The sequence below is a fragment of the Elephantulus edwardii genome, unplaced genomic scaffold (assembly GCF_000299155.1).
Source record: "Elephantulus edwardii isolate Elephantulus edwardi_28Jun2011 unplaced genomic scaffold, EleEdw1.0 scaffold00113, whole genome shotgun sequence".
NCBI classification, from domain to species: Eukaryota; Metazoa; Chordata; class Mammalia; order Macroscelidea; family Macroscelididae; genus Elephantulus; species Elephantulus edwardii.
Genome location: NW_006399863.1, coordinates 6,604,844 through 6,632,564, shown reverse-complemented (window position 1 = coordinate 6,632,564; position 27,721 = coordinate 6,604,844). Strand labels below are relative to the sequence as shown.

The window sequence follows — 27,721 nt, the reverse complement described above, 5'->3', positions numbered from 1 at the left end:
CAAAGCTTTGTCAACCTTGCCTCCAAGGAGAACTCTACTTGGACCATTTCCAAGATGTACTTATTTATTCTTTTGGCAGTCCATGGGATATTCAGTACTCTTCTCCAGCACCACAACCCAAAGGCCACCAACTCAACACTAAACTCAGTTCTTCTTCTGTCGTCCTTATTCATTGCCCAGCTCTCAGTTGCAAATAATTGAAAAGATCATGGCCTGAGGTGCACACAAGTCTTCAAACCGACATCACTGCTCTACAGTATTTTGGAGGTAACGCTGATAGCGGGCTTTCCAAAAGCAATAAGTCACTTTGTTCCTGACAACTTATACCAAGGGTGTTGATTGTGGATCCACGCAAGGTGAAGTCACTGAGAATTTCAGTACTTTATCTATCATGATGTTGCCCCAACTGGCCCAGTGGTAATAAAGACTTCTGTCTTCTAGATATTAAGATGCAATCCATATTGAAAGCTGTAGTCTTCGATCTTCTGCAACAAACACTTCAGGTCCTCTTTACTTGCAGCAAGCAAGGTTGTGTCGTCTGCATGGGACAAGTTGTTGATGACTTTTCCTTTGATCTAGATACCACATTCTTCTTAAGAGGCCAGCTTCTCAAATAATTTACTCAGCATACAGATTGAGTAGGTGTGGAGTGAAAACAACCCTGACACACTCCCTTCTTAATTTTGAACCATGTAGTGGTCTTTCCTTGCTCTGTTCATTCAACAGCCCCCTGGCTTAGTTATAGGTTTCGCATGAGCACAATTAATTGCTCTGGGATTCCCATTCTTAATGTAAGCCACAAATTGTTATGATCCACACAGTCAGATGCCTTTACATAGTCAATAAAATGCAGATAGACATTCTTGTAATATTCTATGTTTTCAGCCAAGATCCTAGTTTATCTGAAAAAGATTTCCCGGCCTTTTTTTCTGAGGCACCTTGAAGTGGATTCAAATTGCAGACCTCAGGTAACATCTGAACACAGTAATAACTCTTGGTGCCACCAGGCACTCCATTAGCCAAGAATAATAAGGATCTTTAAAAAGAAAGCAAAACCATTCCTGCCAGCTGGATTCCCATTCATGTGCTCTGTGGACTTACCTAGAGTTGTGGGGTTTGTTGTTTTTTGTGGTTGGTTTTGGGAGGGTTTTGGGAGCAAGTCACTAGCCTTGTCTTCTGAAATACTTCCGGGTGGACTTACGGCAAGATGATGCGCCAAAGGGCTGGGAAGAGAAACACTAAGTCCAAGTATCTTTGGAACAACTGTCTATCTCAATCAGCTATGAGAAGTCAGGCCTCTCTTTTGTCAGAATCAAGTAAGATTTATATGGGAATTGTTGTTGGGGGCGTGTAGGAAGAGTGTGGTGGGCATCTTCCATCCGTGAAGGATTGGTCTCCCCCACAAAACCATCCGCTGAAGTGGTGACTCCTCCAGAAATACTGCAGGTGGGCTCTGCTCTCCCGGCTCCTTCTCTGTGGAACAGACCTGCAGGATGAGCCTGTCAGCCAGCCAGCCAGCTCAGCCCAGGCTTGTTGAGTGTTGTCTGACTTCCTGCCTGCCAATTAGGATAATTCTTCTTCATCTAACAACCAGTCCCATTGACACAGGCATAGTTACACACTCACAGAGTACAAATGCCCTTGCTCCAGGTGGCATTGCTCGCCCACAGAGTTTGGAAGCATTTCCAAGTTTGACTGCAGTGAAGAAGGTGATGTGTAATACCCATTCCGAGACCGAGCTTCTTCCTCTTCTTGCTCTTGACTTCTCAGTGAGGCCTCAGTGCCTTTCTGCCTGAAAGCTTCCAGGTGTGTGGTTGAACCCCGTCACTTGGTTGTGATGAAATTGGGACTTGGTTAATACAAAGCCTATGGAATGTATGTAATTCGGGAGTGCCATGCCACCCCCCGACCCACCAGCATGCAAGCTCTAAATCCTGAGAGCATTTACAGTAGAGATGAAACCTCTCTGCTGGGCTGCACAGGCTCCCCCCCGCCCAGGGTGTTGGCAGAGGAAGGCTGTTGCCGCCAAGCTCTATTCTATTACTCTGAATCCACCCTCCCACCTTGGACACCAGGGATGGTAGCGGTTCCAGAAGCCTGGAGGGAATACAGGAGGATGTCAGTTCTTTGTTCCAACATGCAGAGATTGCCAATCCCCACCAGCTCGAGAAGAAGGCTTGCAAAAGCATCGCCTTGGTGGTAGAGAAAGAAGAGCTAGGTCATCGATGACTTGAAGATGAAATAATGGGAGATAAGAAGTCCTCTGATGGGCTGTGACCTCTTCTCCAGGGTCTTGTCTTATCAAGGTTTTAACTGCCTGTGGACAAAACGGGAGGATTTCTCAGAAAGGGGATAAATGATGTATACTGCATTGAAACAGAATGAGGCAGAGAACTGTTTAAAAGGGATATGTGATTAGATATTGTAATGACAGGAGTCCAGAACAAGGTAGCATAGTGGAGTGGACTTGGAAGGAAGGTTTGAATAACAATGAAAAAAGAGAAAAGCTAATTGGTGGTGGAGGGGTGGGCAGGGAGAAAAGTGCAACAATGAATGAATGGAAATCCAAAGTCTCTGTAAAATTTCATTAAAATCAATTCATAAAAGAAATGGTTTTGAGAAAGGATGAATTCTCCGCTGTAGGGGGTTCATTGGGCTGATGGAAGTGACGACTACAGCTCTCAGAACAGGTCATCTAGGAATTACAAAGGATTCATTTCATTACGCCTTAGGAAGCCTGTTCTCAGCCTTGTCTTTCTAAACACAGTAGCATTTTAATCACAAGGGATTGAGTACAGATTAATGCTGCTCTAAACCAGGGTAATATGTGTGTGTGTGTGTGTGTGTGCGTGTGCGTGTGTGTGTGTGTGTGTGTGTGTAAGAGAGAAAGAAAGAGTGTGTTCCAGCATTCATTCAGCACGTTTCCAGGCCTGTGATAACATCCTAGAACATCTGCCCACTGGTTTGCTGTTAGTCCATAGTTTATCACAACTCCTAGGACTTGTTCCCAGTTTGCTGTAAGCCTGCTTTTCTGCTCCGTGATAGGCAGTCCCATCAGCTCCAAGCCAGAATCAGTGTCGCCCCTCATTCCTCCTGTGACGCCTGGGCTGCTATTTACCTGAATTTCCGTGTGTCTTCTTTCCTCCCCTGCAGACTGGAGACTTTTTCGGAGAGGTCGAGGGAGCTGTGATGAATAAATTGTTAACAATGGGCTCCTTTAAAAGGTAAGCAAAAGGACATTTTTGTGGCCCCCTGTGCCCTTCCCCAGAAATTTTTGCCTATATAGTAAAATAAAACAAACCAAGGTCGAATCAAGCTGTCCCGGACTTGACCCTGCGGCGGGTTTCTCCACGTGTTCACATTCACGCTCCAGAAGATCCGCCTGGAAACCGAGGCCTCCCGCCCGAGTGTTGGGAGCTCCTGAAACCTGGCTCACAATGAGTTTCCTGTTCCTCCAGCATGGAGTTTATGGGAGGCCAATGGCAAACCAGGCCCTGAACTGCGGAGTGATTATGTTCAACAAGTCACTGCTCCAAAACAGGAAGTGTTCCTACCTGTTCAGAAAGGAAGAGTGACCTTTGTCTCCCTTTGACAAACCAGGAAAGCATGCTAGGCATCTGAGATTCTGGGACGGATGGAAGGCCTTGTTTGGAGTCTTTTCGTTTTTTGGAAAATATCTTAAGATTGGCTCCCAGGCAGCGGTGGCGGTTGGTAAATGCCATTGGGTCAATTCAAACACAGAGCAACCTTTCAGAATAGAATAGAGGTGCCTTGTAGAGTGTTCTAGACTGGTGTCACGTCTGTTCTCCCACAGAAGTGCTAAACAAAAACCCCACTGCCCTTGAGTCGGTTCCTGCCCATTCTGCACCAGATTTCCGAGGCAGTACATCTTTATAGGAGGAAGTCTTTCTCCCATGCAGCCGCTGATGGATTCAGATGGCTGGACTTGAGTTAGACCCCAGTGCCCACTATCATGTCACCAGGGTTCCTTGCTCCCTCATTGAGGTCTGTTACTAAAAGAAAAGCTTGACTGTGTCAAAAACTGCTGCTCAAATGAGTGGAAGAGACACATATTTGGTCCCATCCCCCTCCCCTCAAAGAAGGTGATCAGAGTGCAGATGTTATCAAACAGTATAATTAATGTCATATGTAACAGACAGGTTTATCCTAGAGAGGGTTAAAACAAGTTGCTCCTTAAAGGCAGGGATTCTGATGCTTCATCTGCATACTTTAGACATGTTGCAAGAAGGGATGAGTCCTTGAAAAAGAACATCATGCTTACGAGGGTGGAGGGACAGAGCAGAAGAGGAAGATCCTCAATGAAATGGATTGATTCAGTGACTGGGATAATGGGGGCAGGTGTGTCAGAGATAGGTTGACACAGGATAGAGCAGGGTTTAGGACTGTTGTAGCGTCACTATGGGTCGCAGGTGACTCGATGATACATAACAACAAGTAAAATATTTCTGATGATGATTATTTAAAAAATTACTAAAACAGTAAATTCATGGGGGAACCTCCAGAATTTCAAGTTAGATTCAGAAGAGGCTGTGGTATGCGGAATAGCCTTGGTATTGTGAGGTGGATCTTGATTGGAAGCAGAGAATAACAAAAAGATGATTTTATCTACTATGCAAAGGCATTTGACTGGGTGGATCATAACAAATTATGGATAACATTGAGAGGAATGGCAATCACAAAATACTTACTTGTAGTCGTGGGAAACCTATATATAGACAAAGAAACAGTTGTCTGAACAGAACAAGGGAACACTGCATGGTTTAAAATCAGAAAAAGTGTATGTCATAGATCTATCCTTTCTCCATACCATATGCTGGGCAAATCATTCAAGAAGCTGAACTAGATAAAGAAGAACATGGTGTCAGCATCAGAGGAAGATTCATCTATAATGTGTCATGCAGATGGCACAGCCTTGCTTACAGAAAGTGAAGGTCGATGCAACTTGATGGCACAAAACAGCAGCAACCCAACTGAGTTATGAGAAAGCCAGTTCCGTTCCACCCAGCAGACGCTCATGCAGGGTGCCTTGCCTCTTGTCCCTTTGGCCAGACCAGCCATGCTCTTGGGAACACCAGAGGCTGTGGGAAAAACCATCAACACCCGTACCCCTCCCCAAGATCAGGATGCGAGTAATGCCTTCCCTCCCCTGGCCTCCCAGGAAGAAAGGCAGCCTTTGAAGTGGCCTTTAATGGGAGTATTTGATGCTGTTACATTTATAATAGCAGGAAACACAGGGATGGACCTCCGGCTCACTTGTGAGATCTCCTCCGTTTATGATACTCCCCCACCAGCTGAATGGCCGGGGAGTGTTCACTCCGGAAATCAGACTTTTAAGCTCGTCAACAAACCCAACTCAGTGCTGTGCTGAAAGCAAAGAATTCAGAAATGATGATCCAATTTTTGAAATTCCATAGCTTGTTTGTGCCAGAAGTGAGGGAAGGGTGGGGAAGAGAAATAATAATTTTTTTTAAAGAGAAAATGCTGGCATGACTCCAAGGATTCTGTAATCTCAGCTGCACTTGCTTGCTCTTGGGCCTGCTGGGGGTGGATTAGGAAGTCTGCTCAGTTCCCCTTTGAAAGTTCAAGTCCAGTTTTTCCTTTTGCTCCAGGAGTCATGATCCTCAGAAATGAACTCTTGCTTGGAGCTGGGCTTGTGTTGCTGTGGAGTTTTGCATGATTCCATAAAGCTTCCCCCAGCAGCTTCTGGGTTGTCCCCGACCCAGGGCACCACATACCTTTATGTGGCTTTGTACATTTGTCTCACGTCAGCTTGTTTTCGGTGTAATGAGAGGAGGAGACAAAAGATGAAGAGTTTTCAGCTTCTTTAACAAAACCGTCACCCACACCCACACCCTGTTTTCCCCCTTAGATATTCTTCTCAAATTGTTTAATGGGAGAAAGAGAAAGGTTATGGTAGAATTTAAAATTGCAAGTCTTCTCCGGAATGTGGGTGAAAATATGGCCAGTCTGAATCTCAAACTGTCTTTCCAACTGCTGTGTTGTTAGTTTGCACCGTTAAATTGGAACTAACTCATAGATGACCCTCCAGTGGGTTTTCAGAGGCTGGAAACAGCACAGGAGGAGATTGCCCATCTTTCTTCTGTGGAGCAGCTCGTGGATTCAAACCATAAGCCTTTCAGTTGGTAGCACAATGCCTTACCACTCAGCCACCAGAGTGCCCTTACGCTACTATTATTGTTGTTGTGTGCCATGAAGTCAGAACCGACCCATAACTGACCCTCCAGAAGGTTTTCTGAGGTAGTTCATTGCACAGGAGGATATTTCCCATCCTTCTTCCGCGGTGCCTCTGGTAGATTCGAACTATGTGCCTTGGGGGTTGAAGTGCTGCTTTTTACAACTAGGTCACCCAAGATATTATTAAAGAAAAGAGAAAGGCTGGGAAGTTTAGTCAGTTGTAACGGCAGTCACTGTCCTCCAGGACCTAGACGATGACCCTCCTGGGCCTCTTTGAAGAGTCCTCTCAGTGGGCTCAGTGGAGCAAAGAGAGTAGGTGGAGTGAATTCAAATCCAGACTCTGACATTTCTTAGCTCCAATACTTAGACTTGGCCAACTTATCTCTTCAAAGTTTGGTTTCCTTCCATGGAAAATGAAAATGATAATAATAATTACATCCCAGGGCTGCTGTCAGAGGTAATGAGATAATAATAACCAGAAAGTACTTAGCATCTATTAAGGGCTCACTAATTGCTAGCTGCTGCTGCTGCTCCTGCTGCTATGGTTTCAGTGTGGCTCTTTGCTGGGTCTTGGCTTTCCTTTCTGCTTGACATAAGGTGATGCATCTTGTGTGTTCATGTCTCTTCCCAACAAGCCTCCCATGGCTCCTGGAATGGGAGAAATTAGCCAGCATGCAGTGCTAGCTTGGAACATAAACGTTGACCATCCTTCCATTCAGAGAAGACTTATGTTTTTAAAACAAAACACCAACAAGATATAGTCAAGAGTAACTTGGCAGGTGGTGCTCTGGGACAGAAGTAATACAGGGTGATAGGCCAAGCTTCATCCACACTCAGGGACGCAGGGGATCCCTTTCCTAGACAGGCCAGCTTTCAAAGATTTGCATCTTAGACTGTCTTCTGGGGTCTGCCTCCTTCCCGTAGCTGTGTTGGTGTGAGAGGACCCACTTTGAGTGTCTTAAGGGTGATTTACTCTTCTGAAGCCTCCAGTGGGACTCCCTGGCACTGTCTACACCTACTAGAGAAAAAGGCCACACACACAAATAGCAGGAAAAAAAATCAGGTTTTGTTCAAGCTGGGATCCTTCTACTTTGGGGATATGGCTGAGCCCTGACAAGACTCAAGATGAAATCATTAAGTTGACCACCTATTTCAGCATCCTGGACAGTGCTGGTCTGTGTATATTCTATCCTAAAGAAATGAGTTGTGCATTTCTCTATGACTGTATAGCTCTTTGACAAATTGGCTCTTTCCAGCCTTCTTTATCTTTCTCTTCTGGTCTACCTCTCCATCTCTGTTGCCTTTCTCTCAGGAAATAAGGCCATGCTTGCCCAGGTAGCATTGTGACCTGTCTCTGATTCCTCTGGCCACTTACATGGTTCAGCAGGAACATTGATAGAAAAGATTAGCCACTTCTGGCCATGTAGGAGGGAGGAGACAGCTGGCTGGCATGAACAAAGTAACAATTGGAAAGTGCTTTAAGAAAGTGTCAATAATATAGGTGAAAATCATGAAGGAGGCAAAATTGGTTATTCCTAGTCGAGCTAGTCAAGCTAGTCAAATTCCTTGCAAGAATTATTGGGCCTAATTCTGCCCAGCCATCTTTCATATGACATTACACACAGGGGTCTCATCATATACCTAGAGCTTTGGCATAGAATGATAGATCTTGGCTCTTACATTCCTCCCAGAAACTCTGAGAGGCTAGTATAAACAGAATTAGTTGTGTAATTTGCAGAACCTAGTGTAAAATGTAAATATATGGTCTCTCTCTCAGAATGCATAAAAAATTTTAAAAAAAGAGCAGAAGCCATTCATTACGACAAGTTTGAGGTCTTTCTAAGAGCAGGATTCAGTGTGAGCATAAAGGTCACCCACTCAAGAAGCTAAATGTAGATAGAAACATTCCCATTTTATAGATGGAAAGAGTAAAGCTTGGGAAGGTTAAGAGCTGACTCAAAAGGTCTGTGTAGATGAGCTGGATGCAGTCATTCTGCAATATTAATACAGACTAAATTTTCTAGTTTCTACTCTGTACACGGTACTATTGGCAGTGGTATTATGCAGGGAACATCCTTCAGCTTCATTTGAAAATGAAGACATCTGAGGATGATGTAAGCTCAGTCTTATCTGGGCAAATGGAACTTTTCAAGGTACAAGATTAAATGCATAATAAGATTGCTCAGATTTCTTTTAGCTGAAGTTGGTAAATCCTTAGACCAAGCCATGTTCCTAGACTTTACATGTTTCCTCATATGCCACTGTACAACTAGTCAGCTTTTCTTATAGGGGTTTAGAACAGAGGACTTTAAGATACTTTTTCATCATTCCCTGAAGAGTGATTTCTTTAAGATTCTTCATTGTACCAATCTTTCTTTTTAGTCATATTCAAATCTACTAAAAGTCTTTGATCCATGTCCTTAATCCATGCACCATACTAGATAGAGACGAGATTGAGGTTGTTAACAATTAATGATTTCTTGGCTTCACAATCAACACTCTTGGCACCAGCAGTCAGGAAAACAAAGGACAAATTGCACTGGGAAAATCTGCTGTCAGCAACCTCTTCAGAATACTGTAGAGTAATGGTGTCAATTGGGAAACTAAGGTATGCTTGACTCAGGCCATAGTCTTCACAATTATGTGCTATGCATCAAAAAGTTGGACAATGACTAAGGGTGATAGAAGGAGAATTGATGCCTTTGAGTTGTGGTGCTGGAGAGGAATATGGCATATACCATGGTGGCATATACCATGGAATGCTAGCAGAACAAACAGGTTAAGCCTTGAGAGAATAAAACCAGGTTGCTTCTTGGAGGCAAGGATTCTGAAACTCCATCTGACATACTTGGGCATGTTGAAAGGAGGGACCAGTCCTTGCAGAAGTACATCATTCTTGGGAGGTTGAAGGGACAGTGCAAGAGAGGAAAACCCTCAGTGAGATGGATTGACTCAGTGACTGGGGTTAGGTGTGTCAGAGGGGTTCAGAGCTGTTGTGCATAAGGTCGCTATGAGTCTCAAGTGACTTGATGACATCTAACACCAACAATAATCCCTTAAGGAAGCTCTGGTGGCCCAGTAGGTAAAGTGTTGCATTGCCAACTCAAAGGCATGTAGTTCAAATATAGTAGCTGTTCCGTGGGAGAAAGTTGCCAGTCCCCTCCTGTGTGATTTATAGCCTTGAAAATTCACTGGAAGGTCAGCTATAAGCCAGCTCCAACTCAAAGACACATAACAACAACAAATCACTCCTACAGAGTCTGGTAGCCCTAGTGGGTAAGAAGTTGTGCTCTCAACCTAAATTCAGACAGTTCAAATCCACAGTCTCCTCCAGTGCAATTTACAATCTCTGAAAACCCACTGATGGTCAACTGTGAGATGGTTCTGGTCTGGTGCAAGAAGTTGGTTTTCCTAACATCCCTTTATTGTGTGTTCCTTTTTCTTAACTTACTATTTATTTTCACTCCTCTCTTCGATTTCTGACTTTTCAGAGGTAAATGGCCAGGCTCTTCTTCCATGCATCTCTGAGTAGGCTCAAACATGTATTGTTAATTGTTTGCATCACTCAGATATTCCTGGACAAACGACCTAGTTTTAACCACCATATTCTCTACTTCTCCTGGCACTGGTCTTCTTTCTTGGGCCTGAAACATCATGCATGAGTGCTCATTGATCCAGAACCGTCCATGATTTCCCTGCAGAGCCTCATGAATGTCCTCACCCCGCCCCACACACATTCATGAAAGTGGTTGACTTTGTGTTTTCCTGTAGAATATTCTGCTATTTAAATCCCACTTTTGTCTTTATCAAGGTTAGGACTCTGATGGCATAGTCGGTAGGGAGATGTATGGCTAACTCAAAGCTTCAACGCTCTGTAGGTTCCAATCAGCACCTCCCGGGAGAAAGATGGGTAATCTCCTCCAGTGTTATCCATCACATCAGAAACCCATTGGAGTTTCTGCTGTGAATTGGTTCTGACTCAGAGGCAATGAGATTTTGAGGTTTTGACTGAGATTATGTGAGAAGCAGGAGTAGCATGCTGTTTCCATTGCTAAACAAAAGGGCAGCAGTTTGAATCCACTGACTGCCACCCTGAATAACAATGGGGCAATTTCCTCTTACAAAGATTTGCAGCCTCAGAAACCCAACTGAGAGTTGCTAGGAGTGAAAATCATCTTTTGTTTTCATTTAATTATTGTGGTTTTCATTATCTACTGCTGCATTAAAGGAAAGCCTATATATAGGTGGCGTTAACAAACAAGAATTTCGTTTCTTACAACTTAGACATCTAAAAATCTGAATGACGAAAATATCCCACACTCCCACACCTCTTTCTACTCATCTCTACACCAGTCTTACCACTTTGCAGTGTTCAAAAATCTGATGTGACAGCTCACAGACCACACAAAACCATACTGTTGTTGTTGTTGTTGCTGTTGTTAGGTGCTGTTGAGTCATAGACGACTCATAGCGACCATGTGAACAAAAGGCCTGAGCACTGTTCTTACATAGAGTTTCCAGAGGCAGGCCATTTCGGAAGTGGATGCTGCTTCTGCTTCCAGGCTTGTTTTAGTTGGGAAACTCCAGCCAACACTGTCCTCCATGGGTAACCTTTACCACGTTTGGCACATCAGTGTCCCAGTGTCCAGCATCACAGCAACCACGAGTTACCTAATACTGAGAACCATACTGAGGAAATAATGTTATAATCCAGATTAATAACAGAATACAGCCAAGAAAGCTCCTGTAATGTACACACAGGCCCCTCAGCCTCGAGCTTCATGGCCTCCGGCCAGTTTTCCCAAGTTCTCAGTCCTTCCATTATTGGCTTCCCAATCCTAGTTGTCCCAACAAAATCTGTTTGGCCTATATTGGCTTCCCAACACCAGTTGTCCAACAGAGTTCTCAATATTGCCAATAATGGATCTCCCCTGCTAAGGTCCCATTTCATATCAGGTCTCCAGTTAGGCCACAGGTGTTTCTGCTGTAGATGAAGCTAGAGCAAGAAGATCATCCTACATTCTCTTGGTTCCAGAAGATCTGTCCCTGTGACTAGAGCCATTCACTTTATTGGAGAGATTAGCCAGTCTCCTTGTAGTTTGTTGAGATTGGGCAGTCCCCTGTGAATGGTAGCTAAGCCATCCTCTTGTGGATAGGCTAGCACAGCCCACTGGCATATTCCCACCTATCACACAGCAAAGCCAAACAATGGCTAGGTACTGGCTCTGTTATTGCGTTAGGTTGTTATGTGCCATGGAGTTGAAACTGTCTCAGAGGTAACTCTGCAGTGGGTTTTCATAGACCGTAAATTGCATGAGAGTTGATGGCCGGTCTTTCTCTTGTGAAGCAGTTTGTGGATTCTAACTCAGTACCTTTGAGTTAACAATGCAACTGGCTCTAGAAGAAGGCTTTTTCTCTGTGTCAGCTGTGGAGGAAGTCTTCATCTCTTCTCAACTTCTGCTCCTGATCATTCTTCCTATGGTTTGGAATTTCTCACCCCTTACTGTCAACTCTGGTCATTTGTTCCATTGTCTTTGTATCTCAAAGGACATTGGCTCCAAATACACCCCTATACTAATCCCGCCTCATTCACATAACAAAGACAAACCATTCCCAGATGGGATTCTAACCATTGACATAGCAGGTAAGATTTACAACGTATATGGGGTTGATATCATAGAACCCATAACATCTTGCTAAACAGTTGGCACAGCCAGATAGAATTCAGGACTGGGACCATTTCTAGCCCTTTCCCTGCACGGTAGAATTGCCTCCCCTGGTTTGATGGTGGAGTTGGAGAGCTTTCCCCATCTTTGGTAATTTCATTATATTTCCGCAGAATACTCCAGCCCTGCAGTCTAGAGAGTGTTAAGGGAAAAGTCTGTTATGTTTGGATGGCTACTTTCCTTTACTGCTGAGTGCCCCCACTGATGTTTAATACTCAACAACTCATATAATGAATGTAATGGCTTCTTGGCTTCCTGTTGACCTGATCATTTGCACAGAAGTATGCTTTGTCAGAGGTGGCGTTGAAGGGAACAAGAAGACAGATTGGCTTGGACAAGTGTGTTTCTGGGCCAAACTCTCTGGAATGCACAGAGATGGGGATTCCAAACGGCTGCTCTTTAAAATCATAAAACTGCTGCTTGAAGACCCCCAGTTACAACAGCAACAGTAATTGCCCTCATCGTCGTCGTACAAGCTGTGCAGATTTCATTTCGTGAAAATGAACTATAGGCAAGGCATTCCTCTGACTTCACGTGTGTCACCTTAATTAGATCTAACAACTCCATGAAGTTATTGCTGTCATTACTTCCATTATTACATAAGAGGACCTGGATGTGGTGTCTCAGTTTCAGCAACTTGTCCGAGCTCACTAGCAGGAGTGAGTGATGGAGATGGAATTTGAACTCATGTCTCTTGGATTCTAGACCATGTTCTCCTAATTCTCAACTGTTCCTTTTCATAATTCAAATGGATTGGAACTTTATATGGATTTTTTTATTTTTATATTCAAACTTAATGAAAGGATGTCTTTCCATCCATAGCACTACTGGCATTTTTGACTGAGAGTTTTTATGTCAGGATGTGATCTTCCTGCAAGTAGTAGGAAACTCCAGAATAACATAAGCTTAAATAACAGCTCTGGTGGCCTAGTGGCAAGAAGCTGCTCTGTAATCCTGAAGGCACGCAATTTGAGACCACCAGCTGCTCTGCCGGAGAAAGATGGACAGTCTCCTGTGAGATTAACTGCCTCTGAAAACCTACCAGAGGGTCAGCTATGAGTCGGTTCCTACTCGACAGTACGCAACAACAGCAAAGAACAGCAGTCTCTTTTTTTATACGCTGTACTATGAAGGAAGTCTGAAAATGCTCATTTGGGAATGCTATATTGTCTTCATGGAATCAAGATTCCAGCTTTTCTTCTACTATCCTTTAAGCTGGCTTTTAGACTTGAGATTCCATCATACTCCAAAGTGGGGTTGCTAAGCTCCAATTGTATCAGAGGAGAATTCAGGGAAGCCCAAGAGGTAAAGTCTAAGATTTCCTTTAGGTTGTCTTCCCATACAATCATTCTGCTCAGTCACATGTATCTCACACGGAAAGCTGGCATCATGGAAAGTCAGGACAGAGAGGAGAACGAATACTAAAACCAGCACAGTCCCTGTTAAGTCAGAGCTGACTGCTCTTTAGCCGGTTTTCAGTGGCTGACTTTTCAGGTGGTGATTGCCAGGCCTTTCTTCTGAGGCACCTAGGGGGTAGGTTCAAACTATCTGCTTTTCAGTTAGCAGCCAAATGATTAAGCACTTGCACTCCCAGGTACTCTTAGGATGATTCTTAATCTAAACTCAAACGCACTGCCATGGAGTTGATTCCACCTCCTGGCGACACTTTGTTGTGTTTCCAAGGCTGTAAATCACAATGGAAGGAGACTGTGCGTCTTTCTCCTTCGGAACGGCTGGTGAATTTGAACCATCAACCTTTTTTGGTAGCAGTGCAATATACAATCACTTTTGCTACTCAGAAGAATTTTTTTTTTTGTGAGAAAAATTTCTATTTATAATTAGCCCACTGGACTCAGTTTAGATTATCCCAATTTTGTTGGCAACATCCAAAGCATCATAGTCAGGAGCAAGTCGAACACAGGCCTTCTTCTCTTCATCAGACCGAATCAAAGTGTTGACCTTAGCCACATCAGTGTCAGAGCTTCTTTACAGCTTGTTTAATTTGGTGCTTGTTGGCCACGATGTCCACAGTGAACACTAGTGTGTTGTTATCTTCTATCTTCTTCCTGGCTGACTCAGTGGTCAGGGGAAATTTGATGATGGTTTAGTGGTCAAGCTTGTTTCTCCAGGGGGCGCTCTTCCGGGGGTATTTGGGCTGCCTTTGGAGTCTCAGCATCTTAGGCCGCCGGAAGGTGGGTGACGTGAGGATCTTTTTTTTTTTTTTTTTTTTTTTTTGCTGTGGATGCCTTCTTGGCCTTTAATGCCTTTGCTTTGGCTTCAGTTTTGGGAGGGGCAGGGGCTTCCTTCTTCACTTTTGGTCCATCTTCGTAGACTAAGAAGATTTTTTAATGGTCTCTGTCACAATCAGCACATGCCATTTTGTTTCAGACCAAATAGACCCTCTAAATATGGAGTCTGGATTCAGTGATCAATGCTTGGAAAAACTCCACTCAAGGAGGCTTTGTTCACAGCTTCCTGTTTCTGTCACATCTCAGGTGGCCAGTGAAGTCCTGGCACAAATGGCCATCGTCACTAGCTTGCCTGTGTGACTGCTCCTTTCCCCAGTTGGCAGAAGTGAGAACTCTCAATAATGCTGGACTTGATTCACAGCTGTCATGTTAATGACCCCAGCAACATCAGCTCACCTGCGCAGGGCATCATTGAAATGCATTTCCTGTGACATGGACATATGGCTTCACAAACTTGGCAGAGTCCAAAGAAGCTCTGCAGCTTCCAGGTTTCTCACCTCAAATGGGTTTTGCAATTAACTCATTCCCCAAAGCAGAATTCAGCTGTTTCCTTCTATGTCCTACTTAAATAAAGAGGCAAGGGAAATTTCATCTTTTTGAGGTGGGATTAATTGTGACCCCATTTCCCCCATTTAGTTTAGCAAGGAAAGTTTGGTTTGATAGAAGGGGACGAGGTGCATGGGCACATAAGCCAACAATTGGGGACGCTTAATGGGTACCCACAAGTGTTAGCTTCTGTGCCAGGTTCAAAGCAGATGTGGCAGAGAGGGGACACAGGGACTGTGTTATTTTGTAGGATTCTCTTGGCTCTGGGACAATGCTGCCTGCAAGGTGATTGGAAACTATTAGTCCTTTAAGTTAGTAGGTGCTACTTACCTACTCCTAGTTGATGAGTCACAGAAGAACCCTGCAGCTGGTCTAGACTGGTACCAGCAGAGGTTTATCAGTGTGTGCTTCCCTGTTCCTACATGCAAAACACATAACACAAATTGGGAGAAGAAACACAAGAAAAAGAACTGATCCCAGGTCATCAATTCAAATCCATTTTATCTTTGGAGGAAGGGGCAGGGTGAAATCTGGGCATCAGTATCTGTATGTTCTCCAAGCCATTCGTAAATGCAGCCAGGCTTAAGAAAGAACCACTGTTTTAAATAAATAACCAACATACGTGCTCATAAATGAGGTACTTGAGAGTAAGTTTACATCCCATTTTCCAGATTATTCCCAAGAGGCTCTCTCCACACGAGATCCCTAGACTCAAGAGATCTCATAGGAACCCGTGCTTGGGAATCAGTTCAAAAGCATCGGCTTTGACTCTGAGAGGGCTGGCCAGAAATCCCAGCCCCTGTGATCCTCAGCACAGTGATAACCTTGGGGCGTTCCTGAGTGGTGCGACGAGTTAACATGCTGCCTCTGACGGAAGAGTTGGAGGATGTAGTCCATCCAGAGGTGACCTCAAGCAAAGACCTGGCAATCTACTTAAGAAAAAGCAAAGCACCCATTGAAACCCTGAGCATTACAAGCCGTTGTGAGGATGGCCTCAGACCAGCAATGCTTTGTTCCACTGTGTGTAGAGTTGCCAAGAATCTGAAGTGAACTCAGTGCGAAGCCAAGCACAACAGAGATCCTTGGACCAGGGGCCTGAGTTTTTCTGAGCCTTGTTGCTTCCTCATCTTCAAAACGCAGCTGCATCTCTGCCGTTGGCATTGACACCTCCTTTGCTGGCAGAGTAGTGAGTCCCCCTCCCCCTAAAGCATTGCTTCAGGTAAACTGGCTGATACACACTTGTGATGAGTATCTGCATCATTGATTCTGTAATGTCAGCACCTGCCAACCGAAGGGGAGTTTGTAGCTAAGATACTCTGTAGAATGTGGGAGCCTTTCTCAAGGCTGCCCTCTCGGGGTGCTGCAGTGAATTCTAAGGGATTCCCAGAGTCTGGGTGCCACGTGCCCAATCTAAACAGATACATGAAGATTTCTCATTCCTCCACGTCTGTTCCTCTCCTCGTGACCCCTCCTCAGGTGTAAGAGGTTGTAAACCTTTATGGGAGGAGATCGCTCATCTTTCTTCCTCACAGCAGCTGATGGATTCCCGCTGCTGGATTTTTCAGTCAGCAACCTGACATGCTACAAACTACCACACCTGACTCCTTTGCTAATAACACTGGCTTGCTCACAAGTGGAATATATTTTGGTGATTTGCAGTTGCAGGGTCAGGGCCATTTAACTCACCTCCTCAGCTGTGGTGGACATGCCTGTCTGCTCTTAAACAACAGCCCATTATCGGGAAACTTCCTGTAAAATACGTTGTTAATGAATGCAAGAGGAAGGGAGTGTGGAATCTTATCCAGAAAGAACCCTGGTGGTGGTGTGAATTGCATTGGGCTATTGACCCAAAAGTCAGCAGTTCAAATCCATGCGGTGGGGAGAAAGATGAGGCTATCTGCTCTTATAAAGATCTACAGTATCAGAAGTTCTGTGGGGCGGTTCCACTTCGTCTTACCGGATTGCTAGGAGTTAGACGCGGAGCTGCAGTGGGTTTATCAGCATCCAGATCGCCAGCAGGCTGAATGTTCCACTACCTTGGCCTTCTGACATCGGTAAGAACCAGTAAGTGCTTCCTGTGGGGACAATCCCTTTGCCTGTGAAGGATTTCCCATCTTCCTTCCCCATGATGTTTCTTCTCAAGCTTCCCAGGGAACTGACTTCATAGCCTAACAAATACACGTTCGTTTTTTTACATGCTACTTTGGTGAATCATCCTTTTACTTTTAGATTTGTCTTTTTTAGTGTGCGGGTCTCTGTCGAGTGCTTTTCTCTCTTGTCCGGCTTCTGCTGCTGTATTTGCAAGCATAGGAATGTTTCAGGAGTGATGTTGTGCCATTGAGGTCCTACGACTCCTAGCAGCCCTGTGAACAGCGGCTCTGAGCCTTGTCCTGTCCTGGGCCATCCACACCGTCTCCCACACACTTGAGATGGATGGACACAGTAACAATGAGGTCAGGTGTGTCAGAGAGAGGTTGGGGCAGGGCCCCCGCCACCTCCCGTGTCGCCAGCCTGAGCTAACCGAGTCCCTGCAGGTCGAGTACCTCATGGTCACACGGTAGGTGTTTGACATCTGCTCACAGGCCTTCTTCATTAGTTGTGTGGGGGCCTTGGAAATGCCACGTGCTAAGTCTTAGAAGTCTTTTCCTTGGTCATGATTCTGAGCAGACTCAAGAAAGCGACTTTCAGTGGCTCATGCTCAGCACAGAGTCTGTCTGCAGAGGTGTTCCAGGACATGTGGGGCTGCGGGGCTCAGCTCTGTAGCACTCTTGAGTTTTTCCTTCAGCCGCTGTATCTGCCTTCCCTCAAACGTCCAGCGAGACCCGACTGCAGAGCTCAGTGACTCTAATCATAAGGTCCCAGGCTGGGGGGCATGGTTGAAGTGACCTGGTGGTGTGTGGTCAAGGAGCTTATGACATGTTTTTTGTAATACGAATACACTTTCCTCTGCTAAGCCCAGCATCACACAGCACCAGTCCAGGGCTGGCCACACTACTCGGGGTTTATTTTAGAATCCAGTGAAAGCAGGCAATTAAATTGTTCTTTAAGTATAATCAGCCCAACAGGGTACATACAGGTAGCCACAAACTGTTTAAAACAATAACAGAATCGTTTCCAAGAGAGTAACAATCTGGAAGTCTCTCTATGGGCAGTGTCTGGTTAAAGCTGAGTTTGGACAAGGTAGGAGGGAGGGGCTTGCTCTGCAGCCTCCTTGACTGGCATTGACATCAGGAAAGCCTTATTTTGAAATGGAAGGGAATCCTGGCAGCCCCAGTGCTGGTTATCCTCAACATAGGGGTTGGACCCTTTGAGACAGATTCAAGGGGAATAGCAAGTATTCTTGGAGAGCAGGGACCAGGTGTGGAGAACTCACAAGCCTTGCCTGGCAACCCCTTGGCAATTTAGGTTGAAAGTTTGATTCTGAATATTGACCTTATTTGGGGTGGTACTTCCTGTGACGTTGCAGTATACCTTGGAATGAGGATCTAATGTGATTCTCAGAGATTCCTTGAATCAGGGAGAGCCTGCTGCTGAGTGGAGGGAGGGGAGTGGAGTCAGTCTGGCCCCCACCTAAGTTCTGGGTCACCACGGCTGAGCCACGCAGCTTTGGTCAAGTTACTAGGATGCCTGAGATATGGCTTGCTCTTTGTCTAGGATTAGAATCTGACTTGTAGGGATGCACTCTGCTAAAGGGCTGTTCAGATGGCCTCAGCTGTTGTTATGGTCTACTAAGAAGCCCTGTATTATGGATTGAATTGGGCCCTCAGAAGAGATAATGTTGAAGTTCTTAACCCCTGCACCTATGAATGTGATTGTAGTTGGAGAAACAGGGTTTACAGATGAAATCAATTATGCAAAGAAAGCCATACTTGTATTGGGCAGATCCCAGTCCTAATCCTTTATGAGCAGTGGGGAAACACTCCAAACCCATAGACTGCCCAGGGAAACAGAAGCTCGAGAAATAAGGCTATTTCTTCCTTCAGAGCCTGCAGAGAGAGGAAGGGAGATGATAGACCAGCCAAGTCCCTTAATTCAGACTTTTAGCCTCTACAAGTTTAAGAGAATATATTTTTGTCTTGTAAAGTTACTCACTGTGTGGTATTGTGCTATGACAACTTTATAACATCACCACGACCACTCATCTGTTGGGGGCTTGCATGCTGCTGGAAGCTATCTATGCCCCTGGCATTTCAAATAACAGCAGAGGTCACCTGTGGTGGACAGTGGGGCTTGTGGACTAAGCTAGACCAGGAAGGAAGGGCTGGCAATTGACTTCTGCAAATTGGCCAATGGAAACCTATGATGTTCTATATGGTGCTGGAAGATGAACCTTATAAGTGGAAGAATCAAAATATGTACTGGTGCTCGCTTCAGCAGCACATTTACTAAAATTGGAATGATACAGAGAAGATTAGCAAAGTATATACCAGCTGGAAAATGAACTGAGACAGACCTGTCTTTGGGAAGGTAACACAGGACTGGGCGGTGTTTTATTCTGTCATGTATAATGTCACTGTGAGTGGGGGTCAACTTGATAACAACTTTACAAAACCAGCAAGGACACGAAGACACCCAGGAACAGACATTTCCATGTCATCTCTTGATAATTCCAGCGCAGATCCTGCGAGGCCTTTGTATTGCAGAACTGAGGAGTGGAATTGGTGCTGCACCATGCTTGCCAGTGGGCTAAAACTAAGATCTGCCCATCTTCAAGTCAGCAGGGAAAAGCCTGGCCCATTCTCAGCGCATTAAGCACCTCCCTATTTCTTACTGGGCGAAGGAAAGCAGTTAGCATCCTAACAGTCACCACAGCAATGTCTGTTCAGTGTTTTCTCTGTGTTGGCCACGATGCTAAAGCAACAAACACAAATCATTTAATCCTCATAACCACTGTGAGGAATTCTCATCTCACAGGTGAGGCACCTGACGTGCAAAGAGGGCAACAAACAAGTGATAAAGGAAACACGAAGCATGTTGCGATTTGAGCTCAGGTGTCACACATTGGAAAGCGAACGTTTTAAGTTAAGGCCTACAATTTCCTCGTGTGCTTTGGGGGTTAGAACAGCTTAATGAGGCCAAAATGAACAAAGAGCGGAGTCCAGCGTTCTGTGTAATGACTGTAACAAGTCTAGCGTGGTGCATGCTACACAGTTGTTTCAGAGGCCCTCCGTGTGCCCTATTATTAAAATCCCAGAATAACTGAGTCATTTTATAGATGAGAAAATTAAGCCTCAGGAGAGGGGAAGCAACTGGCTCAAGATTACACCCTGAATAAATGGCTGAACCAACCTTTTAAGTCCAAGGTCACATGGCGGACATGAAGGGAGGACTCCTAGTACATGCACACTCCTCTCAACCTCATTCTTCTGGCACATTTCTCTGGCCCAGCTCTGGTGGAGTTTTTACCAGTAAGGATGGAGTTGAGGAATAGAAGGGCCCAGCCAGGAATAATTCCCATCTCTCCATAGTCCTTGCAGAGGCTCACCTGAGTGAGTAAGGTGGTTTGAGCCAGTCAAGGCCCTATCACATGGCCCACTGCGGTGCTCTGGTGGCAGCCCACAGAGAGTTCCACTGAACCCAAAGGCTGCTCCTCGTGGGTGGTTTGAATCTACAAGCAGCTCCACAGGAGAAGAATGGGCAGTCTCCTCCATATGTTTTGCTGTTAGGTGCCGTCAAGTACGACCCATAGCGACCCCATCAACAGATCTTAGCCCTCTCTATCCTGTGCCATCCTCACCCTTCCTTATGCATGAGAGCCCATTGTGGCAGTCGCTGTGGTCAATCCACCTAGTTGAGGGGTTTCCTCTCTTAGGCTGTCCATCTGCCTTTCTGAGCATCATGTCCCCTTTCTAACAACATGCCCAAAATATGTGAGAAGAAGCTTTATCATCTTTGCCTCCAAAGAGCACTCTGGCTGTGGTTTCTCCAAGACACATTTGTTCTGTTGACCATCCGTGGGATGTCCAGTGTTATGCTCCAATACCATGGCTCACAGGCACCAATTCTTCTGTCATACTTATTCGTTGTCCAGCTCTCAGATGCATAGAAAGTGATCAGAAAAGATCATGACCTGAATCAGATGCACCTTAGTCCTCAAACTGACAATAATACTCCTCAATAATTTGGAGAGGTCCCTAACTGAAGACTTTCCCAGTGCACTACATCTCCTGATTTCCTGACTGCTAATACCAAGGTGTTCATTGAAGGAAGATGAAGTTGTTGGGAATTTCTGTCTTTTTCTCCCATGTTAAGAATTTTTATTTTCTTGATATAACAGTACAATCCACATTGAAGGCTGTATTCTTTGATCTTCTGTAACAAGTGCTTCAAGTCGTCCTCACTTTCAGCAAACAAGGTTCTGTCATCTGATAAAGCAGGTTATTATGAGTTTTCTTCTGATCCTGATGTCACAGTCTTCTTAGTAGTTTCTCGAATAATTTCAGTGTATAAATTATGAATAGGTATGGAGACAGAACACAACCCTGACACACTCCCTTATTAATTTTAAACCATGTAGTGTTTTCTTGCTGTTTGCACAACAGCTTCCTAGTCTAAGTATAGGTTTCACATGAGCACAATTAAGTTTTCTGATATTCCCATTCTTAACATCAGCCACAGCTTGTTATGATCCACACCGTCAAATGCCTTTTCATAGTCAAGACATCATAGACATCGTTCTTGTGTTATTTCAGCCAGGATCCATCTGACATCATCTCTGGTGCCACAACTTCTAAATTCTGCTTGGATAGGCAGTTCCCTACCTATGTACTGTTTTTGCCGTTTTTGGATTATTTTCCGCAGTATATTGCTTGCATGTGATGATAATATTGTTCAGTAGCTTTCACATTTGTTGAACCACCTTTCTTGGGAATGGGAACAAACGTGGACTCTTCCAATCTGTTGGCCAGACAGCTGTCCTCCATATTTCCTGGCATAGACTGTTGAGTGCCTCCAGGACTCTATTAATGGAAACAGATGTGCTTTGCTGCCTCAGGTTAGCACACCTGTTAGCGGGCCAGCCCTGAGTTGGTCCTGACTCAGCACAGGTTTTGAATTGAATGTGGCCTGTGCTTGGAAAAGTAGGGGGTCAGAAAAACAGAGGAAGACCCTGAAGGTGATGAACTGACTCAGTGATTACAGCAGAGGGCTTGAGAATAGGGGAGATCATGGTGATGGGCCAGGATAGGTCAAGGTTCCAATGTGTTGTTCATAAGGTAAGCTATGACTCAGAGTCAACAACCTAACAGTCGTGGTCTGCGGGCTCAGTTAGTACCAGGGCTGTATCCACTTAGGACCATTTCTGTGACCAGTTTATCCAGGTGCTTTCCCAAGATTGATGACTGGCTGGCTCATGGGCTTTGCATCTGTCTCTCTAAACAAAAATTCAATCTGTGTCTGCTGTGCTGGGGGTGGGAACCCAAAAGGCAATGAACCAAATTATAGATGTTGTGGTAAGAAAGTGGCCTTCAGGTTCCTTGGGAGACTGCAACAACTGGAGGGTTGTGTGTGCTTGGACAGGAACTGGTTAGTCTTTGTAAAAACGGCATAGCATCTTCTTATAACACAATGTGAAAAGGATAATGAAGGTTGACATCAGCCCAAAGCTGACTCCATGATGTTCATGTCCGACCTGCTTTGACACTTCAATACATTTTACCAATTCTGAAATGAGCTGTCCCTCTCCAGACACATGCTTATGCTGAGTTTGCTGATCCATTGTAGAGGTCACACAGAAATCACAAATTATACCTTTTCTTACCATACTCAGAATTATTTCGGGAATTCATTCATTCATTCATTCTTTAGGGAATTCAAGGTAGGAATGAACTTGGAAGGAAAATAATTCAGGATATGGGTCTTCCATCAATAAAGCTACTTTGCCTGCAGTCAGACCTCTACTGCTGGGTCATTCTTGAGCCTGGCCTCTGACACTAGGCCCTCACACTGGGCCTTGAGCTCTCTGAAGACAAGTTTTAGCATGCTCTTGAGGCTTATTGATGAGTATACGGAGGTATCCCATTCTACCAGGAATTCTTCCCGAAGACACTAAGCTCGCCCATTCTGTGGGTTAGCACACATACCCTGCCAGTCTCACCCACTGCTGTCTTGTGCCATCATCAGTATTCCTGCTCACTGTGCTGTGGATCTGGGAGATTTCTCAGCACAGGGTCTCTGGGTACAAAGGACCTGCTCTATTACTCCTGGTTTTTCTCTTTGGTGGTAGTGGGTAGTAAGGGCCTTCTCTAACTGAGTTTAGCTCCCTTTAAGCCTAGTAGGATGGCAGAACTGGCCAATCCTTTGCAAGGTCTCCATGCACCTTACTTGATTTGGCAGCCTGTTCAATCTCCTAGGTGGAACGTAGCTTCTTACTTGCATGGCCCCACACAGCTGTTTTGTGTTAATTATAGAACCATCACTAAAAGAGGGATGCAATAGCTATTCACTTTTAATAATTTTTAATTATTCTAATCTTTTTCATCAAATGTGACTAATTTTCTCATTGATGACACACTGATGACTGCTTAACTCCTATCCTTAATGCCTGTAATTACAACTCGGATGAAGACAGCCTCTTGGTCCTGTAGTTAAGCACTCAGCTGCAAACCAAAAGTCTATCAGTTTGAATCCACTTCTCCAAAGAAAGATGTGGCAGTGTTTGTAAACATCCTTGGAAACCGTATGGGGCAGGTCTGTTGGGTTCCCTAAGGTCACTATGAGTTACAGTCAATTTTGCAGTAACAGATGTGGTTTTTGTTTGGCTGTTCAGATGAGAGGCCTTCACCCCCTTTTGTAGCTCACCTCCTGTCTTATCAGTACGACCATCATCTCAGGATTCATTTAATCAGGCTTTAGTTCGAGAATCTGACCTTTCTACATTGACTGTGTCTTCTCCATGCTGGGTTCTGTGCTCCCTCCCCCGCTCATTGCTGCCCAGTTGAAACCAACTCATAGCTGACCCTTCATTGGATTTCCAAGACTATATGTCAAATGGAAGGAGATGACCACTCTTTCTCCTGTGGAACTGCTACTGATTTCAGACCACCAGAGATTCATGGTCTTCGGGTCAGCAGCACAACTTGTGATGTTCTGCACCACCAGAGCTCCTTGGGCTCTAGGAGTCAGTGATGAGATGGGCCCAATACCCAATCCATGGAAATATCCCTTGTAGGATAAAACAATAGATGCAGGCTATACCTCAGTGACCTGAGGGAAGGTGTCCTATCCCTCCCTAATCTCCGTATAACCAACTGGCCTATCATGTCAGGGGATGCTTATGCTGTTAAAAAACTTCCAAACCACTGAAAATCCTCGACCAGCCAAGGGGGTCCAGGTTTTGTTGTTTTTTTTTTTTTTTGTTTTTTGTTTTTTGTTTTTAAGGTCTGTAGTTCAATCCATGAAAACTTTCGAGTTTTGCTTGGATTCATGGCCCTAGTGAATTATCACATTTTCTTTCAAGGGCCATGCAAACTTAGTGCATAAGGAGTTGCACTGCCAACTCAAAGGCACATGGGTCTAATCCAACAGCTGCTTTGAGGGAGAAAGGTGAACAGTCTCCCCTTGCACGATTTATAGCCTCTGCAGCTGGTTTTGACTCAATGACAATAAATGCCAGTAGCACCTCTGTGAAAACTGCCCTTCACTCGACCACAATGACTGTTTCATCAAGTTGAGGGTCTCCTTCTTCCCTCGAGGGAGCTCTGGTGGCCGAGTGCTAAGAAGCTGCACTAGAATCCCAAAGGCATCTGGTTTGAATGCACTATCTGCTCCATGAGAGAAGGATAGACAGTCTTCTCTTACATGATTTGTTGCCTCGAACACCCACTGGAGAGTCAGCTATGGGTCAGTTCCAACTCGACAGCATACAACAACACTCCTCCCTTTATCCTTCTCAAGACTTATGTCCTCTTTGTACAAGTTTCAAATAATGCCAGGGTTGTGTTTCCAGACAGCTCCCCATTTGTTACTTTGTTGTATCTGCATCTGTCACTATTGTCCTTGATGGCAGTGTTGGTGGGTGTCCCCTCCACTGGTGCACGGCACCGTTAGTTTGCTGTGTTGCCTCCTGCAGTCATGCTCTTTCTGTTTCTCCTACAGAATCACCCTCTACGATTACCAGGCCATGTGCAGAGCTAACAAGGAGAGCAGCGATAGCGCCCATGGCCTGTTGGACGTAAGTATCGCGCGGTTGTCCAGAAAACAGCTGTGTGCCTCTGTGTGTCTTGGTGTGTGAGCGCGTCTCTTGAACATAGTCTTAAAGTAAAAAATTGAGTGTCCAAAGTATTTACTAAGTTTATTCATAAAGGAAAAAGGCCGCTATTTACACCCGAGTCTAATAATTTCTATAAATAGCAAACAGGTCAAAAGCTTATCTCACTTTATTGTACTTCATAATAGTGTATTTTTTTTTAATTGGAGCTTCTGTCAGCTCTGTGCCATGGAAGTTGTTGGGTGCTACTTTTCTCCCAACAGCCTGTGTTTACTTTGTGTCTCTACATCACATTTTGATAATTATCACACTATTTTAAATATTTTCATATTGTTGCACCCTTGGGCAGGGAGCTCTGGTGGCCTAAGGGTAATAAACTGAGCTGCAATCTAGAAGGCACACAGTTTGAGTCCACCAGCTGCTCTGTGGGAGAAGGATGGAAAATCTCATCCCATTCCATTAACTGCCTCTGAAAACCCACCGGAGGGGTCAGCTATGGGTCGGTTCCAACTCTTCGGTACAACATTGCACACCTGATAAAGTACAGTACAGTTTAGACATCACTAGTGTTTAAGACTTCCTCCCACTCCCACAATTACAGAGTTTATTGGGGAAGTCAACAAGCTGTAATTCAGGTTGGCATCAGGTTCCAGTTGCTGAGACAGGACAGCTTCCAAAATATGCCCACAGGCACCACGGCCTTCGGCTTTAGGTCAGTGTTAAAAAGCTTTTATTCCTGTCATTTACGGTGTCTCTCCTCCAGTTCTCCAACAAACCTGGGCAAAGGCTCCTGGCTCTGGTGCGAGTGGGGAGCAGTGCCCAGGTCAGGTCCTTGGTTCCCTGCTGCAGCCACTGCTCTAGTGGACCCCGGTCTGAGGGGCCCAGGAATCTCTGACCCCAAAGGTCAAGCACTCTGTGTTTTCTGTTTTTTGGCTTGTGGTGATAATTCTTTTTCTGCTGCTGAAATTGCCAATCCCTTTGTAGATAGACCAACATGACCCATTTGCATGTCACTGCCCATCCATGTAGTAAAGTCAAACTCAGTGGCTAGGAAGGCCATTCTGAACAATGAACCTTTAACACTACAGATCACCCATTGGCTTTTCTAGCCATTAACCTTCACTTTTTAAGAATTCACTTTCCCTTTATAATCATCTTACTATTAATCACATTGGTGAAAGCCTAGGAGCCAGTTACTTGAGGCCTCATGCCTTAATAACCCCCTTTTAGATAGGCAATATTTTTTGTATTTTTTAATTGTTTAGTTTACAAATCTGTATACATTGTTTCACCCTATTTTTCTTTAACTTTGTGTTTCATACAATTTTTCTCATGCATTATGTTTTCTAAAATTAATCACCATTGGACTGTGCCTGACATTCCTGCGGGATCAAGCATGTCCTTTTTTGCTGAAGAATCCTCTCTTCCATTTGTAAACTTTTGACTACCTGCGTCAGCAAGCGAAGTCCAGTCCAGAGTGAGCCATCAGGTAGCAGCAGTCAACACCAGCTCACAGCATGGATCATCTTCATCTGGTTGGGTTCTGGTCAACTCAAATCCAGCTGTCTCTGGCTAGAAACGAATGGGCCTTTACCGCAAACTGAGGAATCCACTGTTGGTCCCTTCACACAGCATTAGCCCTCTCTTGGGGCTAAGTCAGCAAGCCACGGGTCCTCATGACTCCCTGCCCCTCACGCCAGGACCCTTTTTTGCTTATCCATCATCTTTGCTTGCTGGGTGAGCGGTGCTGAAAGAACACATCCAAGCTCAGCCTGCCTCTTCCTTGCTGTTCATGAAACATTTCTGTGCCCTGCGAAGTCAGATAGTGCATGTAACTCACTTTATTGCTGTGGTCTGGACTCGAACCCCCAATACCTCTGAGGTAGACCTGGAAGGATAGGAAAAGGCAGACATTGTGTAGATTCTCTTGTTCTCCTGTAAAACAGAATTTTGCATTCTACAACAGGAATCTTCCTTTTGGGTTGTAATTCGCTGTTAGCCTGTGAACGCACTCATCAATTTCTCCCCTCGCTGCGCCGTTATTGAATCTGTATTTTCCTTGCTGGTTCGTTCCATTGCTGATGCCACACTGGAAGATCCGTCAGCACAGTTATTGTCACAGTAGAAACTGGTATTGAAGCTGCGTGAAACCCACTGCTTAAGTCCCCTCCAGCTTAGAAATGTGGTTGATAATGTTCAGACAATGTAAATTTGGCCGTTGGTAACCTGAAAAGGCATGCCTCTAAATTATCACACATATGAGCATGCTATCATTGTGTAAAATTTAACTATTGTGAGTGAAATGCAAAATTTAAAGCCATTAACATTTTAAAAGAAAAATATGAAAAAATATATTAAAGGCAGAAAAAAAGAGAAAAATATGTACCTTATCAATTGTAGAAATAGATATTACAGTGGGGATTATTTGAAAATCGAGTGTTTAACATGGTTCTCCTGTACTGAAAGGTTGAACCCAGAAGTGATGGAAAATTTCTGAAACACAATCAAGAACTAGACTAATAATTGGAGGGGAAGGATACTGTTTTTTTAGATTCACTATATTGTTCAAAGCCAGCTATCCTAACCTTAGCATGAGTATTTCCAGACTTGATGTGTTCCCATATTTTGTTTTTGTCATTAAAATTAAACCTTCAGTGGCTTAAACATACCTTCTGAATGATAATGTATATTTCAATTTTTTAATCCTGTATTTACATAATCCTTCTGTTCACCTATATAGTGAACCAATATCCAAGCATGGGTTTCTTTTTTAAAAA

The 27,721-nt window shown here is 44.5% G+C and overlaps 1 protein-coding gene across 1 annotated transcript in view; it reads left to right on the top strand.

Annotated features, from left to right (window-relative positions):
• Window positions 1–27,721, top strand: part of CACNA2D3 (calcium channel, voltage-dependent, alpha 2/delta subunit 3) — a 1,138,585-nt gene that overhangs the window by 1,030,766 nt on the left and 80,098 nt on the right. Inside the window, exons 31-32 of the mRNA XM_006892223.1 lie at window positions 3,154–3,224; window positions 24,833–24,908. Of these exons, the coding sequence (XP_006892285.1) occupies window positions 3,154–3,224; window positions 24,833–24,908 (147 nt within the window). The remainder of the gene's footprint in view (window positions 1–3,153; window positions 3,225–24,832; window positions 24,909–27,721) is intronic.